Here is a 21,088-nt window from a genome sequence, read left to right as displayed (position 1 = left end):
TCTTTTTCCAGCTGCCTCCAAAAATCTTGGGGTTTCCCCCCCCTTCATTGCTTCCTTTGTCCATGGGGCTGGGCGGTCCAGCCCAGCCAGGCCCCTTCACCCCACTCGGGACCGGCTCATGGGAGCGCCTCTAGTCTGCCCGGGGCTGCTTCATTTTTCTGGACTCGCCCATTGTCCGCGGCGCGGGATTGTTTCCGGACCAGCTATTCCAGACCCGGGCCCTTTGCCGGGGATCAAAGCGTCCCCGACGCGGAGGTTTCCGGACCCACTGCTCTAGACCCAGGACTTTTCCGGAGCTCTGAGACGCCGGACATTTTAGGGGAACCCGGCTCAAGGAATTTCTCCAGAATCAACTTTTTGCCAGACTCTGAAAGTTTTGGAGAATCTGGTTTTGCTAGACGGACGGAGTTTGGCTCCGTTGATTTGCTAGAGGCCACATTTGTAGGGAAACCTGACCCCCACCCCCCGGAAAAGAAACTTATTTTTGAGATTACTTTTTCTAGATTGGGAGGCAAATCTGGGTTTGTTTTTTCCCCCTTGACTGGGGAGAAATCTGGGTTATTTTTCTAGCTTGGAGTGAGATCAGGGTTCAATATTTCTAGATGGGAAGAAATCTCAGTTTAACTTTCTGGATCAGGAAGAAATCCGGGCTTAATTTTTCTGGATCGGGGTGAAATCTGGGTTTTTCCCCTAGATTGGGGAGAAATCTAGGTTTGATTTTTCTGAATCAGGGTGAAATCCGTTTGTTTGTTTTTCTAGATTGGGGAGAAACCAGGGTTTAATTTTTCTGGATCAGAGTGAAATCTGGGTTCATTTTTTTTAGATTGGCGGTGAAATCTGGGTTTATTTTTTTCTAGATTGGGGAGAAATCTAGGCTTGATTTTTCTGGATCAGGGTGAAATCTGGGTTTTTTTCCCTGAATCAGGGTGAAATCGGTTTGTTTTCCCCCTAGATTGGGGAGAAATCTGAGTTTATTTTTTTCTGGATCAGAGCGAAATCTGGGTTCGTTTTTTCTAGATTGGCGGTGAAATCAGGGTTTGATTTTTTTCTTAGATTGGGGAGAAATCTGGGTTCATTTTTTCTGGATCAGGGTGAAATCGGGGATTAATTTTTTCTAGATTGGCGGTGAAATCAGGATTCGATTTTTTTCTAGATTGGGGAGAAATCTGGATTTGTTTGTTTCTAGATTGTGGAGAAATCTCAGTTTCTCCAGGGACCAGGGCGAAAGCTGGATTTATTTTTTTCTAGATTGGGAGGAATCGGGGTTTAATTTTTCTGGGTCAGAGCGAAATCTGGGTTCATTTTTTCTAGATTGGTGGTGAAATCTGGTGGTTTTTTCCCCCTAGATTGAGGCGGGGAAAACCAGGGTTTCCTTTTTTCTAGAGTTGGGGGAATCGGGGAGTCAGACAAATGTGAGGAGTTCAAACTTTCTAGACCAGGCCAAAATGAAGGATTAAAAGGTTTTGAGTTTAGGGGATGTTCTGGGGTTTCGGTTTTCGAAGACTGGGGGAAAAGTGATTGTTTCCCTCTAGACGAGGGGAAGATGGGGTGTCCATTTTGTGCTCCACAAAAGGCATTTGGGGGATTCGTTTTTCCAGATTAAAGACATTGGGCGGAGGGGGGGCTAATTTGCTTGTTAGCCTAGGGAGAATTTCCTCTAGATTACCAAAAATTGGGGAGGGAGGGAGTTGATTTTTCCACACCAGAAATTGATTCACAGGTTAATCTTTTCCAGACTCTGTCATTTATTAGGACGTAAATATTCTTGTGGGTCGAATTTTCAGGCTATCCCGGGGTAGCTGAGTCCTTCCATATAGCGGAAAATCTGGGGGATTCAATATTCCCAGATCAAGGCAGTTTGGGGGGCAGGCTTTCCGGCCGAAGGGTTATTTTTCTGGAGTAAAGTTTCCCCGATTGGGAATTTTCTCCCCCCGCCCGGTTGGTTGATCAGGATTTCGCGACAGCAGTTTTTCCCTGGCCAAGGAATTCTGGATTGCCCCGAGCCATGGAGGTCTGGCTGCTTTGTCTCTGGATCCCCCTCACTCAGGCGGTGGAAGGTGAGTGGAAATTGGGGGGATTTGGGCAGGTTTCGGTGTCTTTGGGAGCCAGGACTCCTGGGTTCTCTCCCCGGCTCTGGGAGGGGAGCGGGGGCTGGTGGGTGAGAGCAGGGGGGGCTGGGAGCCAGGACTCCTGGGTTCTCTCCCGGAGCAGAGGGGGGCTGGCGGGTTGGGTTGGGGGGGGGTTGCAGCCATCCATCCCCTCTGCTCAGCTCTCGCCTGGGGTTTGATTGACTGTGTTTTTTACAGAAAGTGGGCTCGGAAAAGTTCACTTCCATCTCCAAAAGTTTCTTTCTTTCTTTCTTTCTTTCTTTCTTTCTTTCTTTCTTTCTTTCTTTCTTTCTTTCTTTCTTTCTTTCTTTCTTTCTTTTAAGCCATTTCTTTCTTTCTTTCTTTCTTTCTTTCTTTCTTTCTTTCTTTTAAGCCATTTCTTTCTTTCTTTCTTTCTTTCTTTCTTTCTTTCTTTCTTTCTTTCTTTCTTTCTTTCTTTCTTTCAAGATCTACTGCAGAAAAGGAGCAGCGCGTGGAAGCTGGCTTGTTGAAAGAGAAAACAGGCCTGGAAAGAAACGTGACGGAAAACAAGAAAAACAACAACAACCCCACCACCCACCCTCTTCCACTCTTTTCTTTCATTCTTTCTTCCTCGGGGTTTGTTCTGCTGAGTGAACATTTTTGCCTTTGAAAACTTTGTCTCCCCGCCACCCAGCTCCTGGGGAACCTTTTCTCTTTCATTTAACCCCCCCTTCGTCTTGCTCCTTCTTTCCCCCTGCCCCCCCAAAAGCCCTTTACAGACTTATCTTACTCCTGGAATTTGCCTCTGTCTTTTGCTCCATCCCTTTGTCCTCCAGCCTTTCAGCCCAGGACGCCTGGGTTCTCTCCCCATCACTGGGAGGGGAGTGGGAGCTGGTGGGTTAGAGCAGGGGGGGCTGGGAGCCAGGACTCCTGGGTTCTCTCCCCAGCTCTGGGAGGGGAGTGGGAGCTGGTGGGTTAGAGCAGGGGGGCTGGGAGCCAGGACTCCTGGGTTCTCTCCCCAGCTCTGGGAGGGGAGTGGGAGCGGGAGCTGGTGGGTTAGAGCAGGGGGGCCTGAGAGCCAGGACTCCTGGGTTCTCTCCCCAGCTCTGGGAGGGGAGTGGGAGCGGGAGCTGGTGGGTTAGAGCAGGGGGGCCTGAGAGCCAGGACTCCTGGGTTCTCTCCCCAGCTCTGGGAGGGGAGTGGGGGCTGGTGGGTTAGAGCAGGGGGGCCTGGGAGCCAGGACTCCTGGGTTCTCGTCTGAGTGTTATTCCCATGAAGTGGGAAGACCCCTCCTTGCCCAGGGATTTAATCCCTTTCTCCCACCCCCAATTCTTTGTGGGGCTGGCGGCATTCGAACTCACAGCCCGAGCGGGCTGGGCCGGGGTCCCGCTTGGCCCTGGCATGGAGTAGGGTGCGAATCTGGAGAGAACCCAGGAGTCCTGGCTCCCAGCACCCCGTGCTTGCAACAACCCAGCCCATTCTGGGAAGCCAGGCAGGCTCGGAGGCCGGGAGTTCGTTCACATCTGGCACGGATTTAGCCGGGGCTGGGGCCGGAGGAGAACACAGATTTCGGGGGGAGGGGTCACGCTCCGGCAGCTGGAGCCGGGAGGCCCAGAAGGGGATGGGGGGGCTGGAGCTGGGGCCGGATGGGAGCCGGCACCCCCTAGAGGGGACAGGCCCCGGGCCCCATTCCCCGCCCCCCTGAGCCAGCCAGGCCCCGGCCAGTTGCTGGTTTCCCCGTGTGGCCCCCCAGGCCCAACACGCCATGGAGTGGGCCAGACGCCTCGCACGGCCGTGCGAGCGTGCAGCACCAGAGCCGTGCGAAGGAGCCTGCGGGAAAGCGAGACAGGGGTCTCTGTGAGCTGCTGTGCCCCCGGGAAGGCCTCCGTGTACCCCCGGGGTACCCGGCCCCCCCCGGGTCAGACCCTCGGCCCGAGCAGACTCAGATTCACCATGTAATGACCCATCACGCACCACCCCACAACACCCATGAGCATGGGTCTCGGGGACAAGAATTGTGTCTGCATGGGAAAGCATTTAGGGGTTCGCTCCCCAGCTCTGGGAGGGGAGCGGGGGCTGGTGGGTTAGAGCAGGGGCAGGGGGCTGGGAGCCAGGACTCCTGGGTTCTCTGCCCAGCTCTGGGAGGGGAGCAGGGGCTGGTGGGTTAGAGCAGGGGGGGCCGGAAGCCAGGACTCCTGGGTTCTCTGCCCCTCACTCCAGACCAGCAGGGCCCCCCTTTTCTCACCCCCCATCACTTTTTCTGTTTCCCAGAGACCTTGCTGAACACCCGGCTGGAGACATCGGATCTGAAGTGGACGACGTACCCCCAAACTGACGGCCAGGTGAGGGGGCTGGGGGGAAGCGGGGGCAGGTGAAGGGGGTGTGGAGGGAGGGGGGATGGGGAGAGGGATCCGATATTGTGTTGGAGGGGGCCGGTCGGGTCGCAGGCTCTGTGAGATGGGGGGAGGCTGGGAAGGGGGGATCCCAGGTTGTGGGGAGCACAGTGGGTTCTGGGGAGGCAGGGGATGTGGGCAGGTTTGGGGGGGCATGTGGAGGAATAGGGGTGCTGGGTGTCCACCCCACTGACTGAACTATGTCCCCATCCCTGTGCTCTGCCCCCCGTCTCCTCCCCCTGCACCCCATCTGCCCATCTCTCCCTCCCCCCGGACTCGATCCCCTCATCTCTCCCTGCACCCCATCTGCCCATCTCTCCCTCCCCCCTGGACTCGATCCCCTCATCTCCCCCTGCACCCCATCTCCAAATCACCTGCTCTCTGCCCCCCATCTCCTCCCCCTGCCCCCCATCTCCGAATCGCCTGCTCTCTGCCCCCGTCTCCTCCTCCTGCCTCCCATCCCCCATCTCTCTGTCCCCCCTGCCCCCATCCCCCCATCTCCATCTCCCCCTGCACCCCATCCCCCATCTCTCCCTTCCCCCTGGACCCCATCCCCTCATCTCCCCCTACACCACATCGCCAAATCACCTGCTCTCTGCCCCCCATCTCCTCCCCCTGCCAACCATCCCCCCATCTTCTCTCCCTGCACCCCATCTCCAAATCACCTGCTCTGTGCCCCCATCTTCTCTCCCTGCACCCCATCTCTGAATTGCCTGCTCTCTGCCCCCCGTCTCCTCCCCCTGCACCCCATCCCCCCATCTTCCCCTCCCCCCTGGACCCCATCCCCTCATGTCCCCCTGCACCCCATCTCCAAATCACCTGCTCTCTGCCACCCATCCCCCCATCTCCTCCCCCTGCACCCCATCTCTGAATCACCTGCTCTCTATCCCCACCACCTCCTCCTGCCACCCATCCCCCCATCTCCCCCTGCACCCCATCTCCGAATCACCTGCTCTCTGCCCCCGTCTCCTCCCCCTGCACCCCATCCCCTCATCTCCCCCTGCACCCCATCTCTGAATCGCCTGCTCTCTGCCCCATCTCCTCCTCCTGCCGCCCATCCCCACATCTCTCTGTCCCCCCTGCCCCGTCTCCTCCCCCTGCCCCCATCCCCCATCTCTCTGCCCCCCTGCCCCCCATCTCCGAATCACCTGCTCTCTGCCCCCTGTCTCCTCCTCCTGCCCCCCATCCCCCATCTCTCTGCCCCCCCTGCCCCCCATCTCCAAATCGCCTGCTCGCCCCCCCGCCCCCGCCTTCCCCGCCCCCCGCCCCCCCCCCGGCAGTGGGAGGAGCTGAGCGGGCTGGACGAGGAGCGCCAGCATTCGGTGCGGACCTTCGAGGTGTGCGCGGTGGAGGGCCCGGGCCGGGAGGCCTGGCTCCGCAGCGGCTTCGTGCCCCGCCGGGGGGCGGCCCATGTCTACGCCGAGCTGCGCTATACGGTGGTGGAGTGCTTCTCCCTCCCGCGCCCGGCCCGCGCCTGCAAGGAGACCTTCAACGTCTTCTTCTACGAGGCCGAGCGGGACCTGGCCACGGCCACCGACCCGCCCTGGCTGGAGAACCCCTGGGTCAAGGTGGACACAGTGGCGGCCGAGCACCTGACCCGCAAGCGCCCGGGGGCCGAGGCCACCGGCAAGGTCAACGTCAAGACCCTGCGGCTGGGGCCGCTGGCCAAAGCCGGCTTCTACGTGGCCTTCCAGGACCAGGGAGCCTGCATGGCGCTCCTCGGCGTCCGGCTCTACTTCAAAAAGTGCCCCGGGGCCGTGGCCCGGCTGGCCGCCTTCCCGGAGACGGTGCCCCGGGAGCTGGTGACGCCCGTGGCCGGCACCTGCGTGGCGGGCCGGGCCGAGGGCCGTGGCCGGCACCTGCGTGGCCGGGGCCGGGCCGGAGGGGCCCGGGCCCCTCAGCATGTACTGCCGGGAGGACGGGCGCTGGGCCGAGCATGCGCCCGCCGGCTGCGTCTGCCTGGCCGGGCACCAATCCGCCGAGGGGGACACGCAGTGCCGGGGTGAGGCGCCCGGACGCCGGGGTTCGGCGGTGGGGGAGGGAGGTTCTGGGGGGAGGTCGGACACGGGGGGGTCTGCGGGGAGCTGGGGGGTGGATGCTGGGGTTCCGGGGTGGCCCGGATGCCTGGGTTCCCGGGATGGGAAGCCAGAGACTTGGGTTCCCGGGATGGGGACTTGGATGGCTGGATTCTGAGGGGGGCGGCCCGGACGCTGGGGTTCGGTGGTGGGAGGGAGGTTCTGGGGGAGGCCGGACACTGGGGGTCTGCAGGGAGGTGGGGGGTGGATGCTGGGGTTCCCGGGTGGCCCGGATGTCTGGGTTCCCGGGATGGGAAGCCAGAGACTTGGGTTCCCGGGATGGGGACTTGGATGCCTGGATTCTGAGGGGGGGGCCGGACACCGGGGTTCGGCGGTGGGAGGGAGGTTCTGGGGGAGGCCGGACACTGGGGGTCTGCAGGGAGGTGGGGGCGGAGGCTGGGGTTCCGGGGTGGCCCGGATGCCTGGGTTCCAGGGATGGGGACTTGGATGCCTGGATTCTGGGGGGGGTGTCAGATGCTGGGGTTCAGGGAGACTGAATGCCAGGGTTTGGGGGTGCCAGACACCGGGGTTCCCAGGGTGGGGGGCTCGACACCAGGGTTCTGGGGGGCGCTGGTCACCCAGGTTCTGGAGCAGCTGGATACTTGGGTTCTGGGGGCCCCGGATGCCTGGGTTCCAGGGTGGGAGGGAAAGGGTTCCCCAGTGGCGGGTCTAGGAACTAGGTGCTGGGATCTAGCCGCAAATCGGGGGCGGGGGGCAGGACTCCTGGGTTATCTCCCTGGGCAGTGGGAGGGTCAATCAAACCCCTCACATGGGAGGTTTGGGGGGGAACTTTCATCTCTCTGAGATGCAATAGGAATCCCCCCCATGGACCAGCCGCCCCCCCAGGAAAGGAGCCTCTGGGACACGGGACCTTTGAACACCTGGCCAGGGCCCCCCCAGAGCCAGAGCATGGCGGAGAAAGAATCCAAACTATGTGGGGGGGGCAGACACAAAGCGGGGACAAGTGGTGCTGAGATGCACCCACCTCTGAGGCGGGGCGGCCGGTGACACGGGGACCCCTTGCCCGGCACCGAGATGCGGCCACCTCTGGGGCGGGGCAGCGGGTGACCCAGGGACCCCTCGCCTGGCGCCAAGATGCGGCCACCTCTGGGGCGGGGCAGCCAGTGACCTGGGGACCCCTCGCCCGGCCCTGAGATGCGGCCACCTCTGGGGCGGGGGCGGTTTAACCCCTTGTTTCCCAGGAAGGACCCGTCTGACCCTGTTTGTCTCGCCAGCCTGTGCCCCCGACACCTTCAAGGCGACGCAGGGGGAGGGCTCCTGCCAGCCCTGCCCCCCCTTCAGCCATTCCTCCGCGCCCGGCTCCGCCATCTGCTCCTGCCGCAACGGGTACTTCCGCGCCCAGGCCGACCCGCCCGGCTCCCCCTGCACCAGTGAGTCACCTTGGGAGGGGAGCGGGGGTTGGTGGTTAGAGCAGGGGGGCAGGGAGCCCGGACTCCTGGGTTCTCTCCCTGGCTCTGGGAGGGGAGTGGGGGCTGGTGGGTCGGAGCAAGGGGGCTGGGATCCAGGACTCCTGGGTTCTCTCCCTGGCTCTGGGAGGGGAGTGGGAGCTGGTGGGTCAGAGCAAGGGGGCTGGGAGGCAGGACTCCTGGGTTCTCTCCTCGTCTCTGGGACGGGAGTGGGGGGCTGGGGTTTAGACTGCGGGGGGTTGCAAGCCCAGACTCCTGGGTTCTCTCCTAGTCTCTGGGCGGGGGAGTGGGGGCTAGTGGTTAGAGCAGGGGGGCTGGGAGCCCGGACTCCTGGGTTCCAGCTCTCTGTCCCCTCCCCCCGCAGCGACCCCGTCGGCCCCGCGCAGCATCGTGGCCCGGCTCAACGGCTCGGTGGCGGCGCTGGCCTGGAGCGAGCCCCTGGAGAGCGGGGGCCGCCGGGACGTGACCTACAACGTGCTCTGCTCCGAGTGCCCCGAGGGGCTGCCCTGCCGGCGCTGCACCCGCCTCAGCTTGGCCCCCGGCGCGGCCGGGCTGGCGGAGCCGGGGGTGACGGTCCAGGGGCTGCAGCCCTATGTCACCTACACCTTCGAGATCCAGGCCGTCAACGGGGTGTCGGACCTGAGCCCCAACCCGCCCCAGGCCGAGCTGGTCAACGTCACCACCAGCAAGGATGGTGAGCGGCCCCCCCGCGCCCGACCCGCGGCCCCCAGCCCCGCCAGCGCCTCCCGTGCCTGACCTGCAGCCCCCCAGGTGCCCCCCATGTTCGACCCACAGCCCCCCCGGCACCCCCCACATCCGACCCGCAGCCCCCCAGCCCCGCCAGTGGCCCCCGCGCCCGACCCGCAGCCCCCCAGCCCCGCCGGTGCCCCTCGCTCCCGACCCGCGGACCCCCAGGCCCCCCACAGCGCTCCTCGCTCCCGACCCGTGGCCCCCCCGGCGCCCCCCGCGCCCGACCCGCAGCCCCCCCGGCCCTGCTGGCACCCCCCGCGCCCAACCCGCAGCCCCCCAGCCCCGCCAGCACCCCCCGTGCCTGACCTGCAGCCCCCCAGGTGCCCCCCACGTTCGACCCACAGCCCCCCGGCACCCCCCACATCCGACCCGCAGCCCCCCAGCCCCACCAGTGCCCCCCGCGCCCGACCTGTGGCCCCCCAGGCCCCCCATGGCGCTCCTCGCTCCCAACCCGTGGCCCCCCCGGCACCCCCGCGCCTGACCCGTAGCCCCCCCCCGGCCCTGCCGGCGCCCCCCGCTCCCGACCCCCAGCCCTGACGTGCCGTCTCCCCCCAGTGCCCCTGCCCGTGGACAGGGTCCAGGGGTCTCTCTCCCCGACCGGGATGGTTCTGAGCTGGCCGGTGCCGCACCCCCCCAGCGGGCGCATCCTGGACTACGAGGTGAAATACTACGAGAAGGTGAGTGGGGCGGAGTCGGAGGGGGGCTGTGGGGGGAGGCTCCTGGAGGGAGGGGGGCTAGGGAGGGGATGGAGAGGAGCTGGGGGAGGGGACTAAAGCTGGGGGGACCGGGTGGGGATGGGGGGAGGGGATCAGGGATCAGAGGTGGGGGGGGATTGGGATGGGGGCTGTGGGAGGGGGACGGAATCGGGGGAGGGGGATTGTGGTGGGGGGAGGGGATCTGGAGGGGGGCAGATCAGGAGGGGGTTGGGGGGGACAGGAGGGGGAGAGGGAGGGCACCAGGGGCGGGGATCAGGAGAGGGGTTGGGGGGGTGAGGATCGGATTGGGAGGGGGTTGGGGGGAGGGGATCAGGAGGGGGCTTTGGGAGCGGGAGTGGACCGTGGGAGGGGATCGGCAGGGGGCTGCGGGAGGGGGAGGGGATCGGGAGGGGGGTGTGAGGGGCTGAGGGAAGGATCAGGAGGGGGGCAGCGAGCGGGAGAGGAGGTCTCCGCGCGTGGAGCCGGGACCAACCCCCCCCTTTATCCTCCCCCAGGGCACGGCGAGCGGGGAGTCCCCCATGTTTGTGAAGGCGTCGGAGGCCCGGGTGACGCTGGAGGGGCTGCGTCGTGGGGCGTCCTATGGGGTGCGGGTCCGCGCCCGCTCTGAGGCCGGCTACGGGGACTTCGGGCCGGAGTTCCTCGTTCCCGCGCAGGGCAGCGGTGAGTGACCCCCCCGGCCGCCCCCAGCTCTGGCCCAGCCCCCCACCCTGGCCCCCCTCGGGCCTGAATCCCCCCGCCCCGGAGCCTCTGGCTCCCACCGGCGTCGACGCTCACGTGGGCCCCGCAAGACGCAACCAGGGCGTTGGGCCCGGGGGCCAGGTTCAGATGGTGCCAGGTTGCCCGAGGAGGAAGTTTGCACGTGGAGGACGGTTGCACAAGGAGGAAGGTTGCTCGGGGGTGCCAGGTTGCACAAGGATGAAGATTGTACGAGGGTGCCAGTTTGCACGAGGAGGATGGTTGCACGGGGTGCAAGGTTGCATGAGGAGGATGGTTGCACGGGGGTGCCAGGTTGCACGAGGAGGATGGTTGCACGGGGGTGCCAGGCTGCACAAGGAGGAAGATTGCACGTGGGTGCCAGGTCGCACGTGGGTGCCAGGTTGCACGTGGAGGAAGGTTGCTCGGGGGTGCCAGTTTGCACAAGGATGAAGATTTCAAGTGGGTGCCAGGTTGCACAAGCAGGATGGTTGCACATGAGTGCCAGGTTGCACGAGGAGGAAGAGTGCACAGGGATGCCAGGTTGCACAAGGAGGAAGGTTGCACAGGGGTGCCAGGTTGCACAAGCAGGATGGTTGCACGGGGGTGCCAGGTTGCACGGGGAGGAAGAGTGCACAGGAATGCCAGGTTGCACAAGGAGGAAGGTTGCACAGGGGTGCCAGGTTGCACAAGCAGGATGGTTGCACAGGGGTGCCAGGTTGCACGGGGAGGAAGATTGCACAGGGATGCCAGGTTGCACAAGGAGGAAGATTACACGTGGATGCCAGGTTGCATGTGGGTGCCAGGTTGCCCGAGGAGGAAGGTTGGAGGTGGAGGACAGTTACATGAGGAGGAAGGTTGCTTGGGGGTGCCAGGTTGCACGAGGAGGATGGTTGCACGGGGGTGCCAGGTTGCACGAGGAGGAAGATTGCACGTGGATGCCAGGTCGCATGTGGGTGCCAGGTTGCACGTGGAGGAAGGTTGCTCAGGGGTGTCAGGGTGCACAAGGAAGAAGGTTGCACGGGGGTGCCAGGTTGCACGTGGAGGAAGGTTGGAGATGGAGGACAGTTACATGAGGAGGAAGGTTGCTTGGGGGTGCCAGGTTGCACGAGAAAGAAGGTTGCACGGGGGTGCCAGGTTGCACGAGGAAGAAGGTTGCACGGGGTGCCAGCTTGCCCGTGATGGCAGGCTGCCGGCGAGGGTGGAGACAAGATGTACCCCATCTGCCATCTGGGTTCCTAGCGCCGCCCCATTCGCCTGCCAGGATCTGCCCCAGCGTCCCAGGGGATGGCCCCCGTTGCCCCCCATGGGCAGATCAGGGCCTGGTGCCCCCCTTGTGACCTGTTCCAGTACAGCAGGTGCCCTGCCTCAGTTTCCCCACCCAGGCCCTTTGGTTTCTCGGTGCCTGCCAGGCCGGGTGGAATCTCTCCCACTCAGCCGGGCAGGTTGGGTGGGCGGAGGCTGACCTGACCCCCCCTGCCCCAGGGCAGCCCCCTGACAGCGTCTCTCTCCCCAGAGGCGGGGGGCCGGGCGGAGCAGCTGGGGCTGATCGTGGGGGCGGCCGCCGTGGGGGCCCTGCTGGTGCTGGCCGTGGTGGCAGTGGCTGTGATCTGTGTCAGGTGAGACCCCCCCCACCTCCCCGGCGCGTGTGGGGGGCGGGAGGGGGCGCTTGGGGGGCAGGGCGGGGTCTGGCGGGGGGGGAGGGACGGGCGTGGGCGGGGTCCGGTCAGGTCCTCCCCTGGGGTGTTGGGGGCGGGGTGTCTCTTGGCTGCCCCCCGACTCTCTCTCCCTCCCCCGGCAGGAAGCACGGGGCGGGGGGCCGCGACCCTGAATACTCGGATAAACACAGCCAGTACCTCATTGGGCATGGTGAGTGGGGGGGGCGGGGGGGCAGGGAAGGGGGGGTTCGGGGGTGGGTGAGGGGGTTGGCGGGGGGGCAGGGCAGAAGCAGGGGGTGGGGGTGAGTGGCCGGCGGGGTCCCCGTCTGGGGGCGTTTGGCTCTAACCGCCCCCCCCCGGTGCCCCCTTACTCAGGCACCAAACTCTACATTGACCCCTTCACCTACGAGGACCCCAACGAGGCCGTGCGGGAGTTCGCCAAAGAGATCGACGTCTCCTACGTGAAAATCGAGGAGGTGATCGGAGCCGGTGAGCCCCGCACCCCCAAACTGGCCCCTGGGCCTCCCCCTGAGCCCTGGACCCCACCCCCGAGCCCCCACCCCCACCTCTGAACCCCCAAACCAGCCCCGGAACTCTCCCTGAGCCCCGGACCCCCCGAACCCCCCAAACCACCCCGAGCCCCCTAACCCACCTCTGAGCCCCCAAACCCACCTTTGTACCCCAAAACCAGTCCCCCCTGAGCCCCCAAACCCCTTTCGCAACCCCCAAACCAGCCCCTGAACCCCCACACCCACCTCTGAACCCCAAAACAGGTCCCTCAGCCCCCAAATGAGCCCCAGAACTCTCCCTGAACCCTGGACCCCCCGAACCCCCCAAACCACCCCTGAGCCCCCAAACCCACCTCTGAGCCCCCAAACCCACCTTTGTACCCCAAAACCAGTCCCCCCTGAGCCCCCAAAACCATCCCTAAACCCCCAAACAGGCCCCTGAGCCCCCAAACCCCTTTCGCAACCCCCAAACCAGCCCCTGAACCCCCACACCCACCTCTGAACCCCAAAACGAGCCCCAGAACTCTCCCTGAGCCCTTGACCCCCTGAACCCCCCAAACCACCCCTGAGCCCCCGAAACCCACCTCTGTACCCCGAAACCAGTCCCCTCTGAGACCACAAAGCCATCCCTAAAACCTCAAACAGGCCCCTGAGCCCCCACACCCACCTCTGAACCCCCAAACCAGCCCCAGAACTCCCCCTGAGCCCTGGAGCCCCTGAACCCCCAAACCACCCCATAACCCCCCAAACCCACCTTTGTACCCCAAAACCAGTCCCCCCTGAAACCCCAAAACCATCCCTAAACCCCCAAACAGGCCCCTGAGCCCCCAAACTCCTTTCGCAACCCCCAAACCAGCCCCTGAACCCCCACACCCACCTCTGAACCCCAAAACAGGTCCCTCAGCCCCCAAATGAGCCCCAGAACTCCCCCTGAGTCCTGGACCCCCTGAACCTCCCCAACCACCCCTGAACCCCCTAAACCCACCTCGGAACCCCAAAACCAGCCCCTGAACCCCCACACCACCTCTGAACCCCCAAACAGGTCCCTGAGCCCCAAACCCACCTCTGAACCCCCAAACCAAAACTCCCCCTGAGCCCTGAACCCCCCAAACCACCCCTGAACCCCCCAAACCCACCTCTCTACCCCAAAACCAGTCCCCCGAGACCCCAAAACCATCCCTAAACCCCCAAACCGGCCCCTGAGCCCCCAAACCCACCTCTGAGCCCCCAAACCGGCCCCAAAACTCCCCCTTAGTCATGGACCCCCTGAACCCCCAAACCACCCCTGAACCCCCCCAAACCCATCACTGTACCCCCAAACGAGCCCCCCTGAGCTCCCAAACCCATCCCTAAACCCCCAAACCGGCCCCTGAACTCCCCCTGAGCCTCAAACTCCAAACCCCCTCAACCTCCAAACCAGCCCCTGAACCCCCAACCCCCTGCATCCCCAAACCGGCCCCTGAGCTCCCCCTGAGCCCTGAACCCCACACACCGCCAAACCGACTCCTGAAGCGCCAAACCTGCCTCTGCCCCCCCCCAACTCCCCCCAAGCCCCCAACTCCTCCTGAGCCCCAACTGGCCCCTGCAGCCCCAAACCAACCCTGCATGCCTGCAGCCCCAAACCGGTCCCTGAACTCCCAAACTGCCCCTGAGCCACCAAGCCCCTGCACCCCCAAGTTCATGGCTTCTGCTCCCCCAAATCCACCGCCCCTGTGACCGGGGGGCCCATGCTGCCGTTGCTCAATTGGGGCAATCCCCCCAAAACGGGTGGTTATTTCTAATCATTCGACCCATCTGGTTACCCAGATGCCAAATGAGCAGGTCGCCTTAAAGCGCCCCCAGCCTTTGGGCTCCCCGCTCGGCTGGGCCACGTCAAGGACGGGAAGGACGATTAGAAATCCGGTTCGTTCTCTAAGAAGTTCTCGGACACGTCGCCCCCACCAGGCCAATGAATCGGTCACTTCTCAGCCAAATCTGCTTGGAGCCAGGGACCCCTCGAGCTCGCGGTTCCGGTGGCCCCCCGGATCGGGGTCCGAGCGTTTCGCCAGCCCCCCGGCAGGCTCCGGCGAAGCCTCTTGGAAGTTAGCACCCGGGATTGGCACCCGGCAGCTGCCCGTCTCCCGCCGTTGGCAGGCGCGGTGAAGCCGGGGGTGTCACGACGTTCGCGGTGCATCGAAACGGCGAGATTTCCTCCGTCGCTGAACGAACGACTCATTTCATTCCTTCGCTTCCTCCTTCTCTCCCTTTTCTCTCTCGGCTCGTTGGTTCTTTCCCTCTTTCTCCCCGTCTTGTTCTTCCTTTCTCATTAATCCTCTTTCTTTTTCTTTCTTTCTTTCTTTCTCATTAATCCTTTTTTCTTTTTCTTTCTTTCTCATTAATCCTTTTTTTCTTTTTCTTTCTTTCTTTCTTTCTTTCTTTCTTTCTTTCTTTCTCATTAATCCTTTCTTTCTTTCTTTCTTTCTTTCTTTCTTTCTTTCTTTCTTTCTGTCTCGCTCCCCCTTTCCCTCGGCAGGGGAGTTCGGGGAGGTCTGCCGGGGCCGGCTGAAGGTGCCCGGGAAGAAGGAGAGCTGCGTGGCCATCAAGACGCTGAAGGGGGGGTACACGGAGCGGCAGCGCCGGGAGTTCCTCAGCGAGGCCAGCATCATGGGGCAGTTCGAGCACCCCAACATCATCCGGCTGGAGGGGGTGGTGACCAGCAGCACCCCGGTCATGATCCTCACCGAGTTCATGGAGAACGGGGCGCTCGACTCCTTCCTGCGGGTATGGGGGACTCCAGTACGGGGGGCAGGGACCCCCAGACACCCCCAAACCACCCAGATCATGGCGAAGGGGGCCCTCGGGTTCTTTTTTGGGGTACAGGAGACCCTGGAATCCAGGGCAGGGGCCCCTGACCTACAGGGGGGACCCAAAAGCCCCCACATGCTGTGCCCCCAGCCCTCCAGAGCAGTGCAATGGTGTGGGCCCGCCCCCCACCTCTTCTGGCCTCACCCCCTGGGGCCCCTCCCCTGCCTCTGTGACCCCACCCCGTCAGGCCCTGCCCCTGCCTGTGTGACCCCACCCCCGGGGTCCTACCCCTGCTTCTGTAGCCCCGCCCCTGTCCCTGTAGCCCCACCTCCACCCCCTGGGGCCCCGCCCCTGCTGCTGTGACCCCGCCCCCAGGGTCCTGCCCCTTCTTTTGTAGCCCTGCCCCCAGCCCCTGTCCCTGTAGCCCCACCCCCTTGGGGCCCCACCCTTGCCTCTGTGACCCCACCCCCGGGGTCCAGCCCCTGCTTCCGTAGCCCCGCCCCTGCCACTGTGGCCCCGCCCCCAGGCCCACCACTGCCTCGGAGGCCCCGCCCCCTCTTGTGGCTCCACCCCTCCCCTGGGGCCCCGCCCCCTGCACTGACCCCGCCCCTGTCTCCCCCCCAGCTGAACGAGGGGCAGTTCGCGCCCATCCAGCTGGTGGGCATGCTGAGGGGCATCGCCTCAGGGATGCGCTACCTGGCCGAGATGAGCTACGTCCACCGGGACCTGGCCGCCCGCAACATCCTGGTCAACTGCAACCTGGTCTGCAAAGTCTCCGACTTCGGCCTCTCCCGCTTCCTGGAGGAGAACTCCTCCGACCCCACCTACACCAGCTCCCTGGTAGGGCCCGGACGCCGGGGTCCTCCCCGCCTTGGGGCGGGACGCCGGGGTTCTCTCCCCGGCTCTGGGAGGGGAGCCACATCCCATGGGTTAAAGCAGGGGGTGCTGGGAGTCAGGACACCTGGGTTCTCTCTCCAACTCTGGGAGGGGAGCTGGATCCGGTGGGTCAGAGCAGGGGGGCTGGGAGCCAGGACGCCTGGGTTCTCTCCGCAGCTCTGGGAGGGGAGTGGGGGCTGGGGGGTCAGGGCAAGGGAGGCTGGGAGTCAGGACTCTCTCACCCCCCTCCTCCCCAGGGCGGGAAGATCCCCATTCGCTGGACGGCCCCCGAGGCCATCGCTTTCCGCAAGTTCACCTCGGCCAGCGACGCCTGGAGCTACGGGATCGTCATGTGGGAGGTGATGTCCTTCGGGGAGCGGCCCTACTGGGACATGTCCAACCAGGACGTGAGTACGCCCCCCCCCCCCGCGAGCCTCCCCCCTCCTCCGCCATGGGCTGGGTCAGAGCAGTTCTGGCTGTCACCGGCTGCCCCGCCCCAGAGGTGGCCGCATCTCGGCGCCAGGCGAGGGGTCCTGTGTAACCAGCCGCCCCGCCCCAGAGGTGGCCGCATCTCGGCGCCGGGCGAGGGGTACCTGTGTCACCCGCTGCCCCGCCCCAGAGGTGGCCGCATCTCGGCGCCGGGCGAGGGGTACCTGTGTCACCCGCTGCCCCGCCCCAGAGGTGGCCGCATCTCGGCGCCGGGCGAGGGGTCCCCATCGAGGGCCCCCCCCAGCTGTGTCTGAGCCGCGCCGTCCTCGCAGGTGATCAACGCCATCGAGCAGGATTACCGCCTGCCCCCCCCGGCCGCCTGCCCCACGGCACTGCACCAGCTCATGCTGGATTGCTGGCAGAAGGAACGAAGCGCCCGGCCCCCGCTTCGCCCAGATCGTCGGCTCCCTCGACAAGCTGATCCGCAACCCGGCCACGCTGCGCATCGTCGCCCGGGACGGCGGCGGGTGAGACCCTCGGGGGCTGAGATCTGGGGGGCTGGGAAATGGGGGGGCTGAGATATAGGGGGGCGGAGAGCGGCTGGGCCTGGGGCAGGGATGGGGGGGCTGGGATATGGGGGGCTGAGATATTAGGGGGCTGAGAGTGGCTGGCCCTGGGCCAGGGATGGGGGGGTTGAGATATGGGGGGCTCAGAGTGGCTGGGCTTAGGCCAGGGATGGGGGGCTGAGATATGGGGGGGCTCAGAGGGGCTGGGCCTGGGGCAGGGATGTGCGGGCTGGGATATGGGGGGCTGAGATATTGGGGGGACTCAGAGTGGCTGGGCCTGGGCCAGGGAGGAGGGCTGGGATATGGGGGGCTGAGAGCGGCTGGCCCTGATGGGGGCCTGAGATATGGGGGGGCACAGAGCGGCTGGGCCCGGGGCAGGGCTGGGGGTGTTGGGGGACGGGAAGGGTGGGGTTAGGGGCCACCTGCTCCCCTCCCCCCTCTTCACCCCCACCCCCCCCTGTTCTTTTGGGGTCCGCCCGCACCTCCCTGGGGCAGGGCTCCAGTCGCCGCCCCAATTCCTGCCCCCCCATGGGATAACCCCCCCCAAGTCTGGGGCAGAGCAGCCCCTGTATAACGACATGAACCCGGCCCCTGCCCCCAGGCCGTCCCACCCCCTCCTGGACCAGCGGGCCCCCCACTACGCCGCCTTCGGCTCAGTCCGCGACTGGCTCCAGGCCATCAACATGGGCTGCTACGAGGAAAACTTCACCACGGCCGGATTCGGCTCCTTTGAGCTGCTCCGCCAGATCTCCAGCGAGTGAGTGACCCCGGGGCCGTGGGGCGGGGGGCACCGGCAGGGCTGGGGGGCAGGGCTGGGCTAGCAGGGGGCTGCGGGTCGGGAGTGAGGGGCGCCGGCAGGGTTGGGGGGGCCAGGGGCTGCAGGTCGGGAGTGAGGGGCGCCGGCAGGGCTGGGGGGGCAGAGGCTGTGGGTCGGGAGTGAGGGGCACCGGCAGGGCTGGGGGGGCAGGGGCTGCGGGTCGGGAGTGAGGGGCACCAGCAGGGCTGGGGGGGGCAGGGGCCTGCGGGTCGGGAGTGAGGGGCACCGGCAGGGCTGGGGGGGGCAGGGGCCTGCGGGTCGGGAGTGAGGGGCACCGGCAGGGCTGGGGGGGGCAGGGGCCTGCAGGTCGGGAGTGAGGGGCACCGGCAGGGCTGGGGGGGGCAGGGGGCTGCGGGTCGGGAGTGAGGGGCAGCGGCAGGGCTGGGGGGGGCAGGGCGAGGCGGGCCAGGGGGCTGCGGGTCGGGAGTGAGGGGCACCGGCAGGGCTGGGGGGCTGCTAACCCCCCATCGCTCTGCCCCTCAGGGACCTGCTCCGAATCGGGGTGACCCTGGCCGGCCACCAGAAGAAGATTCTCTCCAGTGTCCAGAACCTGCGAATCCAGAACAAAACGGCCCCGTCCGGGGGGGCTGCCGGGGGCCGATTCTGACCCGATTCGGGGCTTGTGTCCGGCCTGGTCCCCCAGAGCTGGGAACGAATCGGGCCCCGGGGTACTAATGGGACCCGGACTGCGCTTCAGGGGCAGGTCTTGAACCTGGAACTTGGGGGACCCCTGCCCCCCCCCACAGGGCTTGCGCTTTGCCTATCTCAGCAGGGAGAATGTCGGGGGGGGTGGCCTATTGGTGGAGGTTCCAAGATGGCCGCCCAGCGGCCGAGTCCCAAGATGGCCGACGAGCCCTTCGGTCAATGGCCAAGGTGGCCGCACTTCAGGCTCCCAAGATGGCCGCTCTTGCTTGGTTGCCGGGTAGCGCTCTGGACCCCGTCAGTTCCCAAGACAGCTGCCCGTTGGTGGTCGGGGGGGGCTCCCAAGATGGCCACCGCTGGTTGGGGTGACCAAGATGGCTGGTCTCCGAAGCCAGGAGACCAAGAATCCAAGATGGCTGTTCTGTGGTCGGTCTCCAAGATGGCCGCCCCAGGAGCAAGATGGCCGCCCTTTTGCCGGAAGCGCACCCCCCCCAACCCCCGGCATCTACTTGAATCTCTAGGCCCCTCCCCCACCATTGGGGGCCTATAAACTTGGGATGGCCCCCTCCCCATTAAGCCAAAGAGTGACTATGGACAGCGGTGATGTCATGGCTGCCCGGTGATGTCATGGCTGCCCAGTGATGTCATAGACTGGGACAGCCAGAACGGCTGGTGACGTCATCCCCCCCAGGGACTGCCTCGTGATATCATCAGGAGCGGCTCAGATGTCACAGTTGGGATCCCGCAGGGCGATGTCATCGATCTGCATCGGGAGCCCGGTGATGTCATCGTTTGGGGGCCCATGAGGTCATCAGGCCGTGAGGTCATCGTTGCAGGACATTGAGGGACGCTGGCGGGGGTGGGGGGGCTGCTTTGTGAGGTCATCACCAGGCGCCGGGCTTTCACCTTCATATTGAAGGCGAATTTAACGGGGGGGGGGATTGTTGTGATTCGCTGTTGAACCAAAGTTCGGGGTGGGGGAAATTGGGGGGGTAGGTAATTTCCAGGCTCCCCCCCACAGAGCTGGGACAGTGTGTGGGGTATCGGACTCCCACCCCCCCAAGCTGAAGTGGATTTGGGGTGTGTCCCCCCCCAAAATAAAGTGGGACTCACTCAGCTCTCTAAGGAAGTGGAATGAGGTAACACATGGGGGGGGGTCGATTTCACGTGGGGGCGGGGCTTCAGAGGGGGCGGGGCCTGGTCCAGCCCCGCCCTCTCACGCAGGGCTGCTGGGTTTTAGGCGGGCGTCGATTGGTTCGGGGCCACAGTGCGATCGGCGAGACACTAAACTCGGGGGCTTTGGAGCCAGGACTCCTGGGTTCTCTCCCCGGCTCTGGGACGGGGGTGGGTCAGAGCAGGGGGGGCTGGGAGCCAGGACTCCTGGGTTCTCTCCCTGGCTCTGGGAGGGGAGTGGGGGTGGTGGGTCAGAGCAGGGGGGCTGGGAGCCAGGACTCCTGGGTTCTCTCCCCGGCTCTGGGAGGGGAGTGGGGGTGGTGGGTCAGAGCAGGGGGGGCTGGGAGCCGGGACTCCTGGGTTCTCTCCCGGGCTCTGGGAGGGGGGTGGGGTTTTTTCACCAGCTGCTGTTTATGTGACCCCCCGGCAGTCAGGGCAGGAACAGGAAACGGGGGGGGGGAAGGTGCCACCCAGGCCAAGCCCCACCCTGTTGACAATGGACAATCTGACCCATGGACTCACCCCTGCCAGAGCCGGGGAGAGAACCCAGGAGTCCTGGCACCCAGCCCTCCCCCCGCCCCCGCCTGCTGTATTCATGCCTTAAGGAGTCAGTGCCAGATGTCCCCCCATTTGCAGATGTGGGGGGGGGCGGGGAGTTCATCTTTAAAAGGGAAAGTTTGTGGAGTTGTAGCTAAGAATGTAAATAGAGGGGCCCAGCTGGCAGGGGCTGGGGGTCGGGAGTGGGGGGCTCCAGCAGAGCGGGGGGGGGCAGGGGCTGGGGTCGGGAGTGGGGGGCTCCAGCAGAGCTGGGGGGGGCAGGGGCTGGGGGGCGGGAGTGGGGGGCTCCAGCAGGGCTGGGCTGGCAGGGGCGGGAGTGGGGGGCTCCAGCAGAGCGGGGGGGGGCTGGGGGGGGCAGGGGCTGGGGGGCGGGAGTGGGGGGCTCCAGCAGGGCTGGGCTGGCAGGGGCTGGGGATCGGGAGTGGAGGGCTCCAGCAGAGCGGGGGGGGGCAGGGGCTGGGGTCGGGAGTGGGGGGCTCCAGCAGAGCTGGGGGGGGCAGGGGCTGGGGGGCGGGAGTGGGGGGCTCCAGCAGGGCTGGGCTGGCAGGGGCGGGAGTGGGGGGCTCCAGCAGAGCGGGGGGGGGTGGGGCTGGGCTGGCAGGGGCTGGGGGTCGGGAGTGGGGGGCTCCAGCAGAGCGGGGGGGGTGGGGCTGGGCTGGGGGGCGGGAGTGGGGGGCTCCAGCAGGGCTGGGCTGGCAGGGGCGGGGGGCGGGAGTGGGGGGCTCCAGCAGGGCTGGGCTGGCAGGGGCTGGGGATCGGGAGTGGGGGGCTCCAGCAGAGCGGGGGGGGGCAGGGGCTGGGGTCGGGAGTGGGGGGCTCCAGCAGAGCTGGGGGGGGCAGGGGCTGGGGGGCGGGAGTGGGGGGCTCCAGCAGGGCTGGGCTGGCAGGGGCGGGAGTGGGGGGCTCCAGCAGAGCGGGGGGGGGTGGGGCTGGGCTGGCAGGGGCTGGGGGTC

The 21,088-nt window shown here is 65.4% G+C and overlaps 1 protein-coding gene across 1 annotated transcript; it reads left to right on the top strand.

The window, feature by feature from the left end:
• Window positions 1–1,665: 1,665 nt before the first annotated feature.
• Window positions 1,666–19,301, top strand: EPHB4 (EPH receptor B4). Its single transcript, XM_074941478.1, is given in 18 exon segments — window positions 1,666–2,057; window positions 4,341–4,411; window positions 5,743–6,269; window positions 6,307–6,464; window positions 7,773–7,928; window positions 8,329–8,658; window positions 9,270–9,391; window positions 9,925–10,090; window positions 11,640–11,742; window positions 11,925–11,992; window positions 12,157–12,270; window positions 14,803–15,050; window positions 15,699–15,914; window positions 16,208–16,357; window positions 16,712–16,819; window positions 16,821–16,906; window positions 17,547–17,702; window positions 18,246–19,301. Coding segments are annotated over 18 exon segments (2,955 nt in total). The 5' UTR covers window positions 1,666–2,005; the 3' UTR covers window positions 18,370–19,301.
• Window positions 19,302–21,088: the final 1,787 nt, after the last annotated feature.

Source organism: Natator depressus, chromosome 28, assembly GCF_965152275.1.
Source record: "Natator depressus isolate rNatDep1 chromosome 28, rNatDep2.hap1, whole genome shotgun sequence".
Classification (NCBI taxonomy): domain Eukaryota; kingdom Metazoa; phylum Chordata; order Testudines; family Cheloniidae; genus Natator; species Natator depressus.
The sequence above is the reverse complement of the archived record's forward strand: the minus strand, read 5'-3'. Positions and strand labels throughout refer to the sequence as shown.